The 14,049-nt window shown below is 46.8% G+C and overlaps 1 protein-coding gene across 4 annotated transcripts in view; it reads left to right on the top strand.

Moving 5' to 3' along the window:
* FRMD4A (FERM domain containing 4A) overlaps positions 1 to 14,049 on the top strand; it is a 209,551-nt gene that overhangs the window by 101,900 nt on the left and 93,602 nt on the right. For all 4 annotated transcript variants that reach the window (XM_041413402.1, XM_041413400.1, XM_041413401.1 and 1 more), the window contains exon 3: positions 10,824 to 10,918. In XM_041413402.1, the coding sequence (XP_041269336.1) occupies positions 10,824 to 10,918 (95 nt within the window). The remainder of the gene's footprint in view (positions 1 to 10,823; positions 10,919 to 14,049) is intronic.

Here is a 14,049-nt window from a genome sequence, read left to right on the forward strand (position 1 = left end):
TTTAGCCTCAGTAATATCATTGCTTGCTTAAATTGATTGCTGATAATGACAATGAAATCCATCTCTGTTGCAGGGGCATCTTCCACAGGTTAAATGCCTTTGTGTTGAAAAATGAGACTTTTCTGACTCTTTGCAAAGATGAGGGAAAGAAGAAAGGGTTGACTGGTTGCCCAGGCTTCTTTGAGGCTGTGGGAGCATGATTTGCTGTGGCCTTCTTCAGGTAACCAGTGCTGATATAGCCAGTGCTGCTAAACCATGGAGATCCAAGTGCCAAACACACCCAGTCCCAGTGACCTGGAGATCAGGTGGAGTGGGAAAAGCTGAAACCACCGTGACCTTGAAAGTCATGGTTTGCTTTAAAGCACAAATGCTTCACACCCCTGCCTGTATGACACTGATGGCCCTGAGCCAGTGCAAAGTCCTCCTGTGTGTGGGTATTTTCCTTCTGCTCCGCTGATCTATCATCCATATTTTTCTCATTTATACATACAAATCTCATAGATGCTTCATGCATGAGAAGATGGGAAGCTACCAGATAGATTACTAACAGGTTCAAGACATTGAGGATGATTTAAAGGGCTAGTGAATCTGATCATCATAGATGGGAATGGCTTTTCTTCTGCTCTAAAGGAACTGAATTTGCTTGAAAGTTGCTTGTTTGGGTCCACATAAGTGAGTACCTTTTCTTCGCACCATTCCTTCTGACTTAGTGCCTCATAAGTTTGCTCTAAATTCCCTGAAAGTTTAAAAAAAATCAGTCAAAACTGTCAAATTTGGGACGTATTCTCATTAAAACTGTATTAAGCCACAGCATGCAGCTCCTGATGTTACTATAAAACTTCTCATGGAGTTAAGAATAGCCTCCTGCAAGCACAATATTTGCTGGAGTAAGCACATAGAGGAGCAAGCAGCCAGCCAACCTTGCCTTCAGGAGTGTCTTGTAAAGCTCAAACCATATTTGATGTTGTGTTAGGATTTGGGAGAAATCCAAAGAAAGATAATAGAGGAAGGATCTATTTCTTCCAATAATCCAAAAACAAATCTAGAAAGTTTTAAATAAAGAAAAATAAAAGTTGTATGTGTAAATTGACTTAGGGCAACTTTTTAACTTGCTTCACTGGTGTTTTCATGGCTGATTAGATGAGCTGGCAGTGACTTTGGCAGTGCTGCAAAAGCCATTTTTACATCAGTCAGCATAAGGAATTCCACACTTTCCATCAAATCCCTCCAAAAAAGAATTCTTCTTTTCCTTCCAGTCCGGTTTTGCTTCTGTGGTTGGCCAGATCTTCTCACTCAGTTCATGCTTCTGGCCACAGTTCAGTTGGAAAGGACTCGAGGGTGGCTTGAGTCCTCACACGAGGTTACCCTCTGTGATCTTTCTCATCCTCAGAAAAATATCCCAGGGGGATATGTGAGGATTTTGACCACTTTCCTCTGGAAATGCTGTGCAGAAAGGACGGCTTGTGCAGGCACAGATCAGCACTCTGGCACACAGGAGGGGCACTGGGGGACACGGGACCTGGCACAGATACTCCATGAAGGGGATGTGCATCAAGCCTTCACATCCAGACTGCACAGCCCAGAGATGCAGGAAGACCTTGGGGGCTCCCAGGAAGAAATACTTAACAGTGTGCTGCTCCTGCTGGCACCCCACATAGTCAGGGCAGACCAGGACATCAATCTGAATGCCAGGCACAGCATCCTTTCCTCTCCCCAGCCCTGCAGGAGACAGAGAGCCAGAATCTCATGTGGCACTAAGGCACAAAATCTTGTACTTCAGGTCTATGGACAAAAAATATGTGATCAGAGCCAAACCTGGGGTTTTCCTTCTGCCATCCTCAGCACATCAGCCAGGCTCTTTCTTTAATGTGGGGAATTAGCTGTTCCCAGTGGAGACAGAGAAGGGATGGACTGGGCAGAGGGCTGAGGGAGGGAAGAGGGAAGTGCTGAGGCTTTTGTCATGGATGGGAGAAAGATCTGAGCATGGAGCAGATTTCCTGTCCCAGTACCAGTTGCAACTGGCTGGCCTCTTTGGATGAAGTCACTGAAAACTCTACTGGAGTTGTGGGATCATACAGATGGCAACAGAGAGGAATGGGGTCACTGGGCATTGACACAGACCCCTTCTGAATGGGGGAAGAGTGCAGCTGCCTCTGCATCAGACAAGAAAAGGAGGAGGGATGCTAGAGACCCAAGTCTTGTTTTCATCCCACCAACTGCTTCTCATTTTGGTTTTGACATGAATTTGCCATGCAGACATGGCCAGTTCATGCTTTTTGCTTTCTGTGACTGCAAAATTATTAAGCAGATTCCCATTGCTAATATACAGGAGAATTAGAGAGTATCAGCAATGCCTACTGAATTAAGAGATGGAGCGTCAGGTATCAGCTGAGCCCACAAATGCAGCTATCTGTGAATATTTCTGAGGCAGCTTGTCAGTAGGGTGTTTCTAATCCTTTTACCAAGCAGATTTTTTTAGAAAACTTGGGAAATTTTTTGTCTATTTCTCTCTGACCCTAATAAATCTTAATTCCCACGACTTGCGGGTGTTGACTTTCCAAGAAAAAATGTCAATGGCACTCTGTCACCACCCTCCACATTCCCGAGGCGGCTGCTGGAGGCATTTGCTTATGTAAATGAAGAAAAGAGATTTTTAGAGCCAACCTCTAACTCTGGGAAGGAGGTGCTGCCTGTGCCAGCACGAGCAGCGCTCCTGCCGCCAGTCCCCAACACTGACGGAGTTCAGCTGTTCCGTGATAAAAAATAAGGCTTTCCCTCTCCAGGCATTTTGCATTTCAATGAATAATTTTTCACCCAACTACATCCCAGCCTGCTTTGATTATGTGCACTCCATAAATTGACATAATAACGTGGAGTTGAGGAATAGAGGCTCTATCCTGTAAGGGGAATTGCAGCCCCTAAAGCCCCAAGCCTTTAGCCTGAGCAGTTTTGTACAATATTATTACCCTGTATTCAGATGACATAATTACCAAAGGTATTTGGTATATTACCAAATACCCAGTAATACCTTACTGGGTATTTACACAACATTATAGGGAGTGACTTCGGGTTTTTCTTTTCTTGGAAATGCATGGTATGGGTTAAACAAGAGGATGATAGAGCTGTTGGCAGACCCAGTTTGACAAGAGGAGAATTGCAAGTGAGGGACAGTTCAGTGGCCTCTGGATGAAAGAATTACATGTTCCATGTACGAGGAAGCAGGAGAGGGAAGGAGTTACAGTCTGCTGCCAAAGCCCTGAGGAACAGAGTCAGAACACACAGGGCCTGTACAGCTTCTTTACTGCCCTTATCTCTGTGGTGTTGGACCATAGGGTTGTGGCTGGTTTTAGCAGATGATCTAATTCATGGGGAGGACCTGGAGTTTGCTTCATTAGCAAATGCTAATAGTCAGTGGAGGGGAAGAATTGTGCATGAAGCAGCGTTTGGCACTTTCATTTCCTCCTGATTACACAGCCCAAGGCTCCAGCAGACCCAAGAAGCAGCACTGTTCCCTGCCTGGTAGGACTGCCCGGCACAGCCACGGGAGGAATTGCTCTGCATTCATGCAAAATGTTCCTTTTCCACCTCACCTCTCCTGCTGAGGGACTGGCCACACTGCACGCATTCCCCAGCCTACGTTGCTACTCAAGGCACCAAAAACATATTTTTCAAACATTCAACCTTTGAATGTTGAGCAAAATTTGACCAAATCAACAGGATTTGAGGGGCTGGTTTGAACTAAACACTTCACAGTCCATCCTGCAGAAACCAAACCTGCTCACAGCTAAATACCAGTGGTTTGGGTCCTGGAGCCTGTGCCTGGCCACAGCTGAGTTATGGCACAAAATCACTGCTGAGCCCCAGTCCTGCAGACCATCTTTGGCATTGCAGCACTTGGCTTAGCAGTGTCTCATCTCTGCATTCTTGTGCTCTATTGCACTGGAAGTTCCTCCAGCAAGGAGACAGTGGGTGGTAGCAGTGTTTTTAACCTTAATGAGTGAAGCATTCCTTGGTGTGAGTTAGGTACCTGGTTCCCACAGCACAACATGTGTCTGTGCTGGATGGATTTGGGTGGCATGTGTCTGTCCATATGTTGAAACTGTACATTACCCAGAAACCTTCTGCTGCAGAGAATTAGAGAGAAGCTGTGACATGGGGGAGGGGAAACAGATAGGCTTGTTTGACAGTTAATAAAACAATGAAATATACTTTGTGTGTGCCTGAGTTTCTAGGGACATACCAGCAGCTGCTAATACCGTGTCATCTGGTTTTTATTCATGGCACTGCTGGACTGTGGATAGATAATCTCTCTCTATAACTCACTCATTTCTAAGCTTAATGGGAAGCTGTCATAGAGAAACATGCTTCTCTGCCAAAAGTGGGCAGTCTGTCTTTCCACTGGGGGAACACATGATTCCAGAGTTCCTTTCTCTGCTCAAATCCCAGTAACATTGTCTTTTAATTATATTGAGTATTTAATATTGGAATGCTTGTGTTTCTTCTGTATTTTCCATAATGACTGGCAGAAACAGCCCATTCTGCCTCTGTCAGACAGAGGTACTCCATCCCTCTGGTCATCTTCATGACTCTCCTCTGGACCCACTCCAACAGGTCCATGTCTTTGCTGTACTAAGGGCTTCATAACTGGATGCAGCAGTCCAGGTGGGATCTCACCAGAGCAGAGTAGAGGGGAAGAATCACCTCCCTCAACCTGCTGGCCACGCTTCTTGTGCTTTAGCACAGGACACATTTGGCTTTCTGAGCTGCACGTGCAGAATCGTGCCCAGCTCTTCATCCACCAGTACCCCCATGTCCCTGTCCACAAAGCTGCTTTCAATCTCTTTATTCCCCAGCCTGTCTCTGGGTAATACCAGATGCCAGGGGTTTCCGTGACCCTGTGTGTTTCACTTCACCCTGCTGAACCTCATGAGGTTCCCATGGACCCCCTTCTCAAGCTTGTACAGGTCCCTCTGAATGGCATCCCTTCCCTACAGCTTGGGGTCAGGCTTCTCCCAGTCTATAAGAGATCCATCTCCCCAGAAGTCCTCTTCCTCCTCCTCCCATCCTGTGGCTAGCACATGCCCATAACATGCCAGTATTATCACTAAACCTGTGTGACAGTGACTGTGGCTGGTGTTAGGAGGCATCAAAATGGGGTTTTCATATCACCTTGAGCAGCAAAGTCTTTCTCTGGATCACCTGTATCTCACATCCTCCTTTTCCTCTTGTCAGCATTAGGGAGATGTCCCATGAGCAGACCCCAGCCTGCTCCCCCAGTGGGTACAGCAGCCCATATTAATGAGCTCATGCTAATATGAACTCATCCAATAAATACATCAAAGAGCCATGAAACTCTGGGATTTTGACATTGAATCAGTTTGAATCATCATTCCTCATGCAGCTTTCCTTTTCCAACGAGCTCTCAGGCTTGTCCTTCCCCTCCCTACTTGCCTTCAGTGCTCTCTGTGCTCTGCTGTTGTTCAGGGAAGTTGCCATCATGTCTAACTGGGAAGAGACACCTGTAGAGTGCCTCTGTGCAGAGATAACTGGAATGCATGGAAGAGAGACCCCTTTTCCAAGGAGCTCTCAGGCTTGTCCTTCCCCTCTCTGCTTGCCTTCAGCGCTCTTTGCTCTGCTGTTGTTCAGGGAAGTTGCCATCATGTCTAACTGGGAAGAGACACCTGTAGAGTGCCTCTGTGCAGAGATAACTGGAATGCATGGAAGAGAGACTCCTCCCCTGTGGTTAATTTGCCAGTGCTGAGTTCTCCTTTAAAGAGAGGCAAGGAGATACAGACAGAGCTTGGACATGGCATGCATTGATGTTTTCTTGGTGTAGTTTTTGCTAGCACAGGCTGTGCCTGTAGTCTAGGGTGTGGAGTGGGCTCTTTAAGCAATGAGGAATTGCAGGGAGACATCCCTTGGAGTGTCAGCCAAGTGTGATCCCATAGGGACCTTCTTGCATTGCCTTTGGTGCTTTTTCATCATCTTTCTTCATGGCAAGTTCAAGTCACAGAGCTGCTACTAAGGCTCAGCCCTTTCCCTGCCACCTCCTGACACCACTAATAAAGCTCTCCCTTTCCTCTAAGTCATTATTAGAACAAACTTCAGCTCTTTTGGAGGGCAAGGAGGGTATGAGTTCACTGCTTCAAGCCTGCAGGGTTGCAGAGAGCCCCAGCCATGTGCTCACTGTGCTCCTCACTGCTGAGGCTTTGTGGAGGCACAGCATTATCATTCCAGACAAGCCTCTCTGGCATGGCCCAGGGGGCAGGGAAGGATGTCTGGGTCATTCTACTAATAAGGAGGCAGCCCCTAATGAGTCCATCTCTGCTCCCCTGCCTCTGCAAGAGGGAAGGAAGAAACCTCAGAGTGCTGTGAAGTCAGGCTTGACTTCACAGCAGAGTTGTCTGCTCTGCAGAGTATCAGGAGTCCCCTGGACAAGGTTTCGTGCCATCATACCTGGCAGGTGGATCCTGACATATTAGGTTTTATAGAAAATGCCACGTTTGCCAGTCCAGGAAGTCTAGGCTGCAAAATGTAACTTGTTCCAGGCTGAAGTAGCATTTGGGGAGTACAAGTATGGATCCAGAGCCAGGAAAGCACTCAGGTTACTGCCATGCAGAGAAGCCTCAGGGGCAGGGTTTGGATAATAAATGGCCAGTGTCTGTGCCAGAGACTCGGATACACAGGAGTGTGGGTCCCTCAGCCTTTCCTCCTGGCAGAAGAACTTACCAGGAACAGACTCTTCTTCCCCAGGGCCACAGCTCCAGAGTGCTGGGACTACAACTGGGTCCCTGCTGATTTCTCTAGTAACAATAGAAATTGATTTACAGAACACTGTTCTTTACATGCCTTTCTGCAAAGAGGGTCCCATAGCAGGAGGGAGCAGCAGGGGACTCCCTGGCTGTGTAATGCTGCTCTGACAGCCTAACCCACCAGCAAAGCATGTTCAGCCCTCACCAGTCCAGATGAAGGATTTCTGCTGGTGTTCCCCATCCCAAGTTCAGGCCAGCCAGCTGCAGCTATGGCAGCCCCACAGGCTGCTTTTTGTGATACAGGTTACATGGAGGATGCCAGGAAGGTGTAGGTAGGAAGGGAATCAGGAGCAGCAGATGCAGAGGGGTCTCCAATCTGCTTGGGCAGCTCCCAGGGCGACACAGTCAGCTCTGTAGCTCTGCATCACTGAGGACATGGTTCAGCTTCTGCTTGGAATGCCACCTGTTACCCTGATTTATTTCTGTGGGATGCACAGGGTACATCTTGCTGACCATCCAATTGTATTGAATCCAGAAGGTCCCAGGCCCACTTTCTATTGATTTCCCTGCTCTCACAGACCAGTCCCCATCTCCTTCAATGTGTCTGTGATGGAAGTTTTATTAATGCAAAATTTTCCCTCTGGAAAATGAAGTCCAGAAATTAATAATGAATTAAAACAACTTGCCACAGGCATTGCTAATGAGCTCTTTGTCTGTGCAGCTCTCATGAAAGGAGGTCATTGCTCAGCCGTTCCCATCGCGAACGGCAAGAAGATTAACCGCGAACATCCAGCGTGCGGGTCTCTCCTGAGACAGCAGGGCGGGCTGCAGCTCAGCTTCTGCCTGGCTGGCTTGTCCTGCCTTATCCCTGCTGTGCAGGTTTTCTCGAGGAGTCTTTACCACCTGGAGAAGACACCTTCCTCCTCTCCAAACACTCAGGTTGCCTGTCTGTGTCGGGAGGACACCCGAGTCATTCCACTGGAAAGGACAATAACCTTGCAGAGCTTAAGGGGAGAGTGGAAAGTAATCTTGGAGGGGACTAGCTGGGCTTAACTTCACTGCCATAAGCCTCTTCAGGGACTCTGGCCCAGAAACTAACCTGGCACCATTCCAGTGCTGGGTCTGCATCTATTGTTCTTTTCCCTTATCTTGCAAGGCAAAGGGTTATCCTGCCTTATCTGCTACCACAGGCTTTGGGGGAGGCCTCACTGCAAGGGTATTGGAAATTGTGGTCCTGCTGAGCCTCAGCGGGCTGTGCTGGGAGAGGAGCACCCACTTCTGGGCAGTCACACCATGCTGACCACCTCTCTTGGCTTTTTCAGCCTGGTCTCACTCAGCAGAAATAAGGAAGCAGCATGTTGCATTTACCCATCCTGGGGTGGGTGGGTAAAAGCTGGTGATTATGGATGCTGCTCCTCTCTTGATAGTTTGGGGTGGATACATCAGTGCGTGGGGCAAGAGACGTTGAGCATCACTTCTCTATGATGTGACTGAAGAGCAGAAGGGACAGAAGGGACTTTCTCCCTTGTCCAGTGTCCCTTGTGGCAGTGTTGTCTGACTGCAGCAGAGGGACCCACACCTTCCTCATGTCCACAGGCAGCCTCTTACACATCAGCTGTTTATTGTTCTGCTTTCTTGCAAAAGCTCAACCTATAATTTCCATGTACTTAACCCAGGCTTGGGAAAATTCTGCTGTGTTTGAGACATGTTTCACCCCTCATTCCCACCCCTGCTCTCTCAGGTGGGACACCCAGCCAGGCTGACTGATGGCTCACTCCCTTGCTTGGCAGCACAATTGCTCGTTTGTCAAATAACTGAGTCACGCAGAGCACTGGGCACCAGGCAGTGACAGCCACGCAGCTCCCAGCCTGCAATACACTCCAGCATGGGGGTGCCTGGATTCACCTCCACCAAGTGTCCCCACCATGGCCTTGGCCATAGAGGAGTCAGTCCTGCCATGCATTCCCACCCCTCCTCTTGTATCCCTGGGCTGGGAAGAAATCCCTCTGTGGTGCAGAGAGAATTTGGGCCACCCAAAAGAGAAAGGAGCAGGGACCCTTGGGCAAGGGCAGGGGAAAAGCAAGGCTTCAAACTGTATATTGACAGCAGGAAACAAACCCTTCTTCCTCTCTCCTTTAAAAGTTTGTGCTTGTTTTTCTGTCACCCAATGCCCCCAGTAACTACCTGCACTGAGCCCGTGTATCTCTGAATTCACCTGGCAGTCTTGCCATCCTCTTCATCACAATATTTGTGTATATCATAAGTGAAACTGTAGCTTGTCCTTAGAATGCTCTGACAAAGAGAGGTTCATCTTGCAGGAGACAGGGATGCTGCAAATGTCCATCCCAGCCAGCACAATGCCAGGAGAGAAGTAGCTGAGGTGCCCCCATAAGCTGGTGTGCTCTTTGCTTGGGTCTTTGATTGGACTCAGGGGGACAGGGGACCTGACCATGGTCCCATGCCTGCTCCATTCATCTCAGAGCACCATTTGGGAGCTTGTTCAGGAGTGAGGCTCAATGCAATCACCAGTGTTGTCATAGCAGAGCCTCCAATAGTTGAGAAGTTTGACTTGGGAATTAAAATTAAGCTGGTTGCATGCTACCTATTTGTTATCTGCCAGGCTGGTCATCCTACACAGCAACCTCTCTCATATTCATTCAGAGGCTGCCTTAAGCCAGGGCTGCATTTAGGCATAGCTATTTTTTCTTTCATTGCTGGCATGACCTAGAAACCCTCCATGCATTGGATGTCCCCATAGGGAGGATAGAAAATGCTGTAATGCTCATATGAATGCCAGGGAAATATACAGAGAAGCAATTTTGTCCCAGCTGAGTCAGATACTGTGATAGTGCTGAGTTTAGGGGCATTTTCAGAGTCTGAGTCTTATTAATCTGCTTGAAAGTTAGGTATAAATCAGAGGGGTTTTTCTACTATAGCTGTGTTTGTGTTTGTAGGACAGAGCAGTTGATTAGGACAGCAGGGTTCTGATGTCCCTGCCACCCGTTTTCTGCACAGCATTATAATTTCACCTCCATTTAACAACAGGTTCATGTCTGGGGTAACTGACTCAGCTGCTTGGCAAACTCATTGGGGCAGTCAAGCCTGCAGACAGTTTTATTTTCACTGAGGTTTGCAGCACAGAGATTTGTAGACCAAATCCTTATAAGTGGTCACCAGGGAATATTGTTGGGATCTCTGACCCCATCTGTGCCAGTGCTGCTGTAACAATTGCAGCTCTGGCATCTGGGACTATTACAAGGCTGCAATATCTGGATCCTTTGTACCCCTGTTTCCTACAAGAGACAGTCAGGACAAGAGCTGTGCTGTTGCCAAGGCTTCAGAAATCTGGTTGGAAGAACCAGAGCCCAGAAGAGCAGATGGAAATTCATAGAATCAGGAGAACACATTAGAGTTAAAAGACAATTAAGGTTTTGCAGAAAAGGCAGTAATGAACCCTTCTCTGTTTCTCTGAGCTTGGCTTTTATTGTCTAACAAAGAGTATTTTGAAAGCGTGTGCTACTTTCCTGTCTTTCCTTCCAAGTGCCTAAATTTGAGGATGTATCCTTATCACTATACGACAAGCAATAGTGAATGGGAAACTATTTTGTTCTGTCATTTACTTCTCATTTGGTCCTGTCACATCCTATCTTTTGGCACTATGTATTTTCTTAGTGTTATGAACGTATATCTGTGCTGTGTGTGAGAGAGTAGGTGTTTGAATTGTGTTTGCAAAGGCCCTTGATAAAAAGCTTTAACAAGTAAAATTATCAGAGAGGCAGAAGTGGGCTGGTCCTGGTAGATCCGAGCACTGGCAGGCAGCAAATCATCTGTCTGCAGAGACATTAAGTGCTGAATAGGTCAGAATTGCCAGGTTTTTAGTATTTACCTACGAGGGAAACTACTGCTCATTTCAAGGAGCTAATGTTCCTTGCAGATTTAGCTTGAACACCAGAGGGAACATAAAAGCAACAGCTGTGGAGTAGTTTCAAGGATAGTGTTTTCCTCCTCAAGCACACTGCAGTTCTATCCAATTCTCCTCATTAATCACTTTCTTTCATTTTTGCTTTTCAGCCAAAGCTTTTGGCCAAGGAGCTGCTTGACTTGGTGGCATCTCATTTCAACCTGAAGGAAAAGGAGTACTTTGGAATTGCATTCACAGATGAAACGTAAGTGTGAGAAATCAAAGACTTAAGAGACAGGTATTGATTACAGAAAATCTTGGTGTAGAAATACTGTGTACACCAAGGTCCTAGACCAAGGTCTAGGGAGGCATGGACCAATTTATCACAAAATTTGAGGTTTTGTCTCAGGACAGGGCATATCTATCCCCAGATTAAATGTCAAGAATAAAATTTGCACCGGAGAAACATTAAAGGTCTGCCAAAGGCTATGATTAGTCCCAGACTGTGACCCTTCAGTGCTACTGCACCACCCTGTTTCATTTTTCCAGCTGTTTTCCCTCAGGAGTTACACCATCCTTGGCATATGGACTGTGTCTTGTATGGACACCCACCTTGGTTTGCAGTAGGTTTCTCTTTGTATGTTAATCAGGAAGAGGTTTCCCACACCTAAATAATTTTTTAAAACCAAGATTTTCAAGCCAACACTGTGTCCCCAGAACAGCTGAGTCAGCGGTATTGCTGTCACGAGCCAGTTCCACTCTCCTGCTGAAGTAGCAGGGAAATGTAAATTATCTGCTGGAATAATGATTCAGGATCGGGTAATCAGAGGCTGCTGGATAATTGCACAAACATCCGCATTCATCTCGGCAGCAATCACCCCTCTAAAGTCAATTCCTTTGGCAAGCACCTGCCTTGGACAGCCTGAGGCCATCTCAGGACACAGCTCCAAGGATGGAGGAATGCTCAGCAGCAGGCATGTGCAGAAGCAGGACCCAAATCAGATGAGATCCCAGAATCCATCCCAGCTCACTGACATGAGTAGCTCAGCCCTGTGGATCTCCAACCCAACACAAATTAATGAGACTAATCCTCCAAGGAGAAACAGTAGGAGGCACTTGCCTTTTACAAAGCAGGAGGAGGAAATTGCTTCTACCACAGTGGTTATTCTTGGAGAAAGCAAGTTACTCAGTGGGTGCTGCCTGAGAGGCACAGGAAAGCCATGCAGGGAAGCCACAGCACACTAGGAGACAAAAAATGTTCCCTTAACAACCCAAGTCCCAGGAGCACAGATGAGAAACAAGGCACATCTCAAACTGTAACCAGAGAGCAGCTGAGCAAGTCCCAGCTCTCAGTTCAGCTGGGTGGGCACAGGGCTCCCCTGGGAGAGCAAGGGAAGCTAATGAGGAGGTGTCAGCAATTAGAGACCCAGCCCCCCCTGAACTTCCAGGTTTAACTGGGTGAGGAAAGATGTGGGTTAGCAAACGGAGGAAGTGTGAGAGCTGGCAGAGCTTGAAGCTACATAGCAGATGCAGATGGATGTGCATGGTCCAGGCAGGATTCAAAGGGTTAGGTGGTGGCATCCACTCACTTGGTCACCTTCAGACCTGTAGATGAAGCAGGGTGCTTTTCAGGAGATGCTCAGCCAGCCCAGATGAAAGATTTGGGGAAAACCTCACTAACTCAAGGAAGTGCAGCCCAGAAACAAGCATTAAGTCCTAGCTGGTCTGAAGCCCTTCTGCTGTCCCATAGAGACTGACATTTGCACTGAGGCTTCCTCAGTGCTGTGAAAATAACCCTGACAAAAATATTTCCTCTTCAGTTGCAAAGTGCTTTGAAGAGAGTTGGCACAAGCAGCAATTGTTTTATTTGACTGAACACAGCCAAAGAATATACCTGGGGCCTTGGGCAGAGTCTTGGAAATAGATGTCCCAACACAGCTTCAGAAAATAAACTGGACTGTCTATACCACAGATCTTAACCTGCAATGTGAAATGGAAGTTTGAAAAATCCCCTTTCTTCAAAAAGTAGTAAAAACAGTCTCTTAATGTTTGTTTGCAGGGCACATAACCCAAATCTTTACCTAATACAGACCAGGAATGTAAAAAGAAACCCTTTAATTCTGTGACACAGGCCCTCAGGGACTTCTTCACTCTCCACTGAGTTTCCATGTGCTTTACTTGAAGGGGACTCATAACCAGCTGAAACAGAACAAGCCTGGTTCATAAATGTAGTCTGAGGTTGGCTAAATGGCAAGTTTAGAAAGAAGAAAAGCCACTGAAGTATTAAATCAATTCTTCTATTTAAGAGTAAAAGCTCTATGAGAGTAATTTATTTAGAAATTATTTAGACTGGGGATTTCCATTCATTAGTTGTGCTCTATCATGACAACCTTAGAAGAAAATCAATAGGAACAACCTTTGCGTTGGCAACTTAATAGTTTCTTGTGATAATATAGGGTCATTACCGCATTCAGCATGACTAAAATTAGATTGTCAGACTATTACGGAGGGGAGAATAACACCTCCTATTTCAGTGATCATAGGAACCTTTTACAGCCTGAGCCATTAACTGCAGGAGAGCACAGGTCAAAAGGGTGTCCCTGTACAGCACCAGGGGCCAAGCTTCACAGGAAGCCAGAAGAGCAATATCCTGCTTGATTAAAAGTGAAAAGGGATGGGGTAAGAGCTTGGGTTTTAAATGTTCAGCTGGTTATGAATCTCCACTAACCACCCTTTCCCTTCAGATCAGCTCCTCCAGCATTCACTAAGAGTAAGTGGCCAGGATTAACCTTCTGTTCACTGCAGACTCCCCAACTGGGCCATGGGCAGGGTTTCCACATCCCTCACTTGTCCTTAGATCTGAGTCACCTGCTCCATTGACAGCTACCAGCATTTACATCCAACAGCTCCTCACCAAGCAGGGTAGCACCCTTCCCTGGAATACCCTTTCATCCCTGGGAGCTGGGGGAAGCCTATTTCCACCCTCCAGCCATGTGGCAGAGCCAGGTGTCCCACATCCTGGTTGAACAGCTGGTCCAACAGAGAGTGCAGCTCAGAGAATAACATCCCACTCTGGCACTAGACCAGTTCCTTTATCACCAAGTCCACTATGTTGCAAAATTTGTAGAGTTAAACTCTTATGACCCCGTGAGCTTCTCAGCCCCTTCAAAAGTAACTGAGAAAATCTGTGAGCTTAAAGGGTTTTTTGTTTCTGTTGCAACTGATCATATATAAATAGTTTATGTGGGTTGTATTATGTGAAATGGTGTTTCTCAATGTCCGTTAAATTCAGAATGAGTCTGACACTGAAAGGTTGTGAGTTGGTTTATTGGCCCAAATACCTTTATAACACAAATGAATGTGGATCCACTTTTCAGAAAACTGGACACTAAGCAG

This window comes from Onychostruthus taczanowskii, unplaced genomic scaffold (genome assembly GCF_017590055.1).
Source record: "Onychostruthus taczanowskii isolate IOZ18803 unplaced genomic scaffold, ASM1759005v1 scaffold41, whole genome shotgun sequence".
NCBI classification, from domain to species: Eukaryota; Metazoa; Chordata; class Aves; order Passeriformes; family Passeridae; genus Onychostruthus; species Onychostruthus taczanowskii.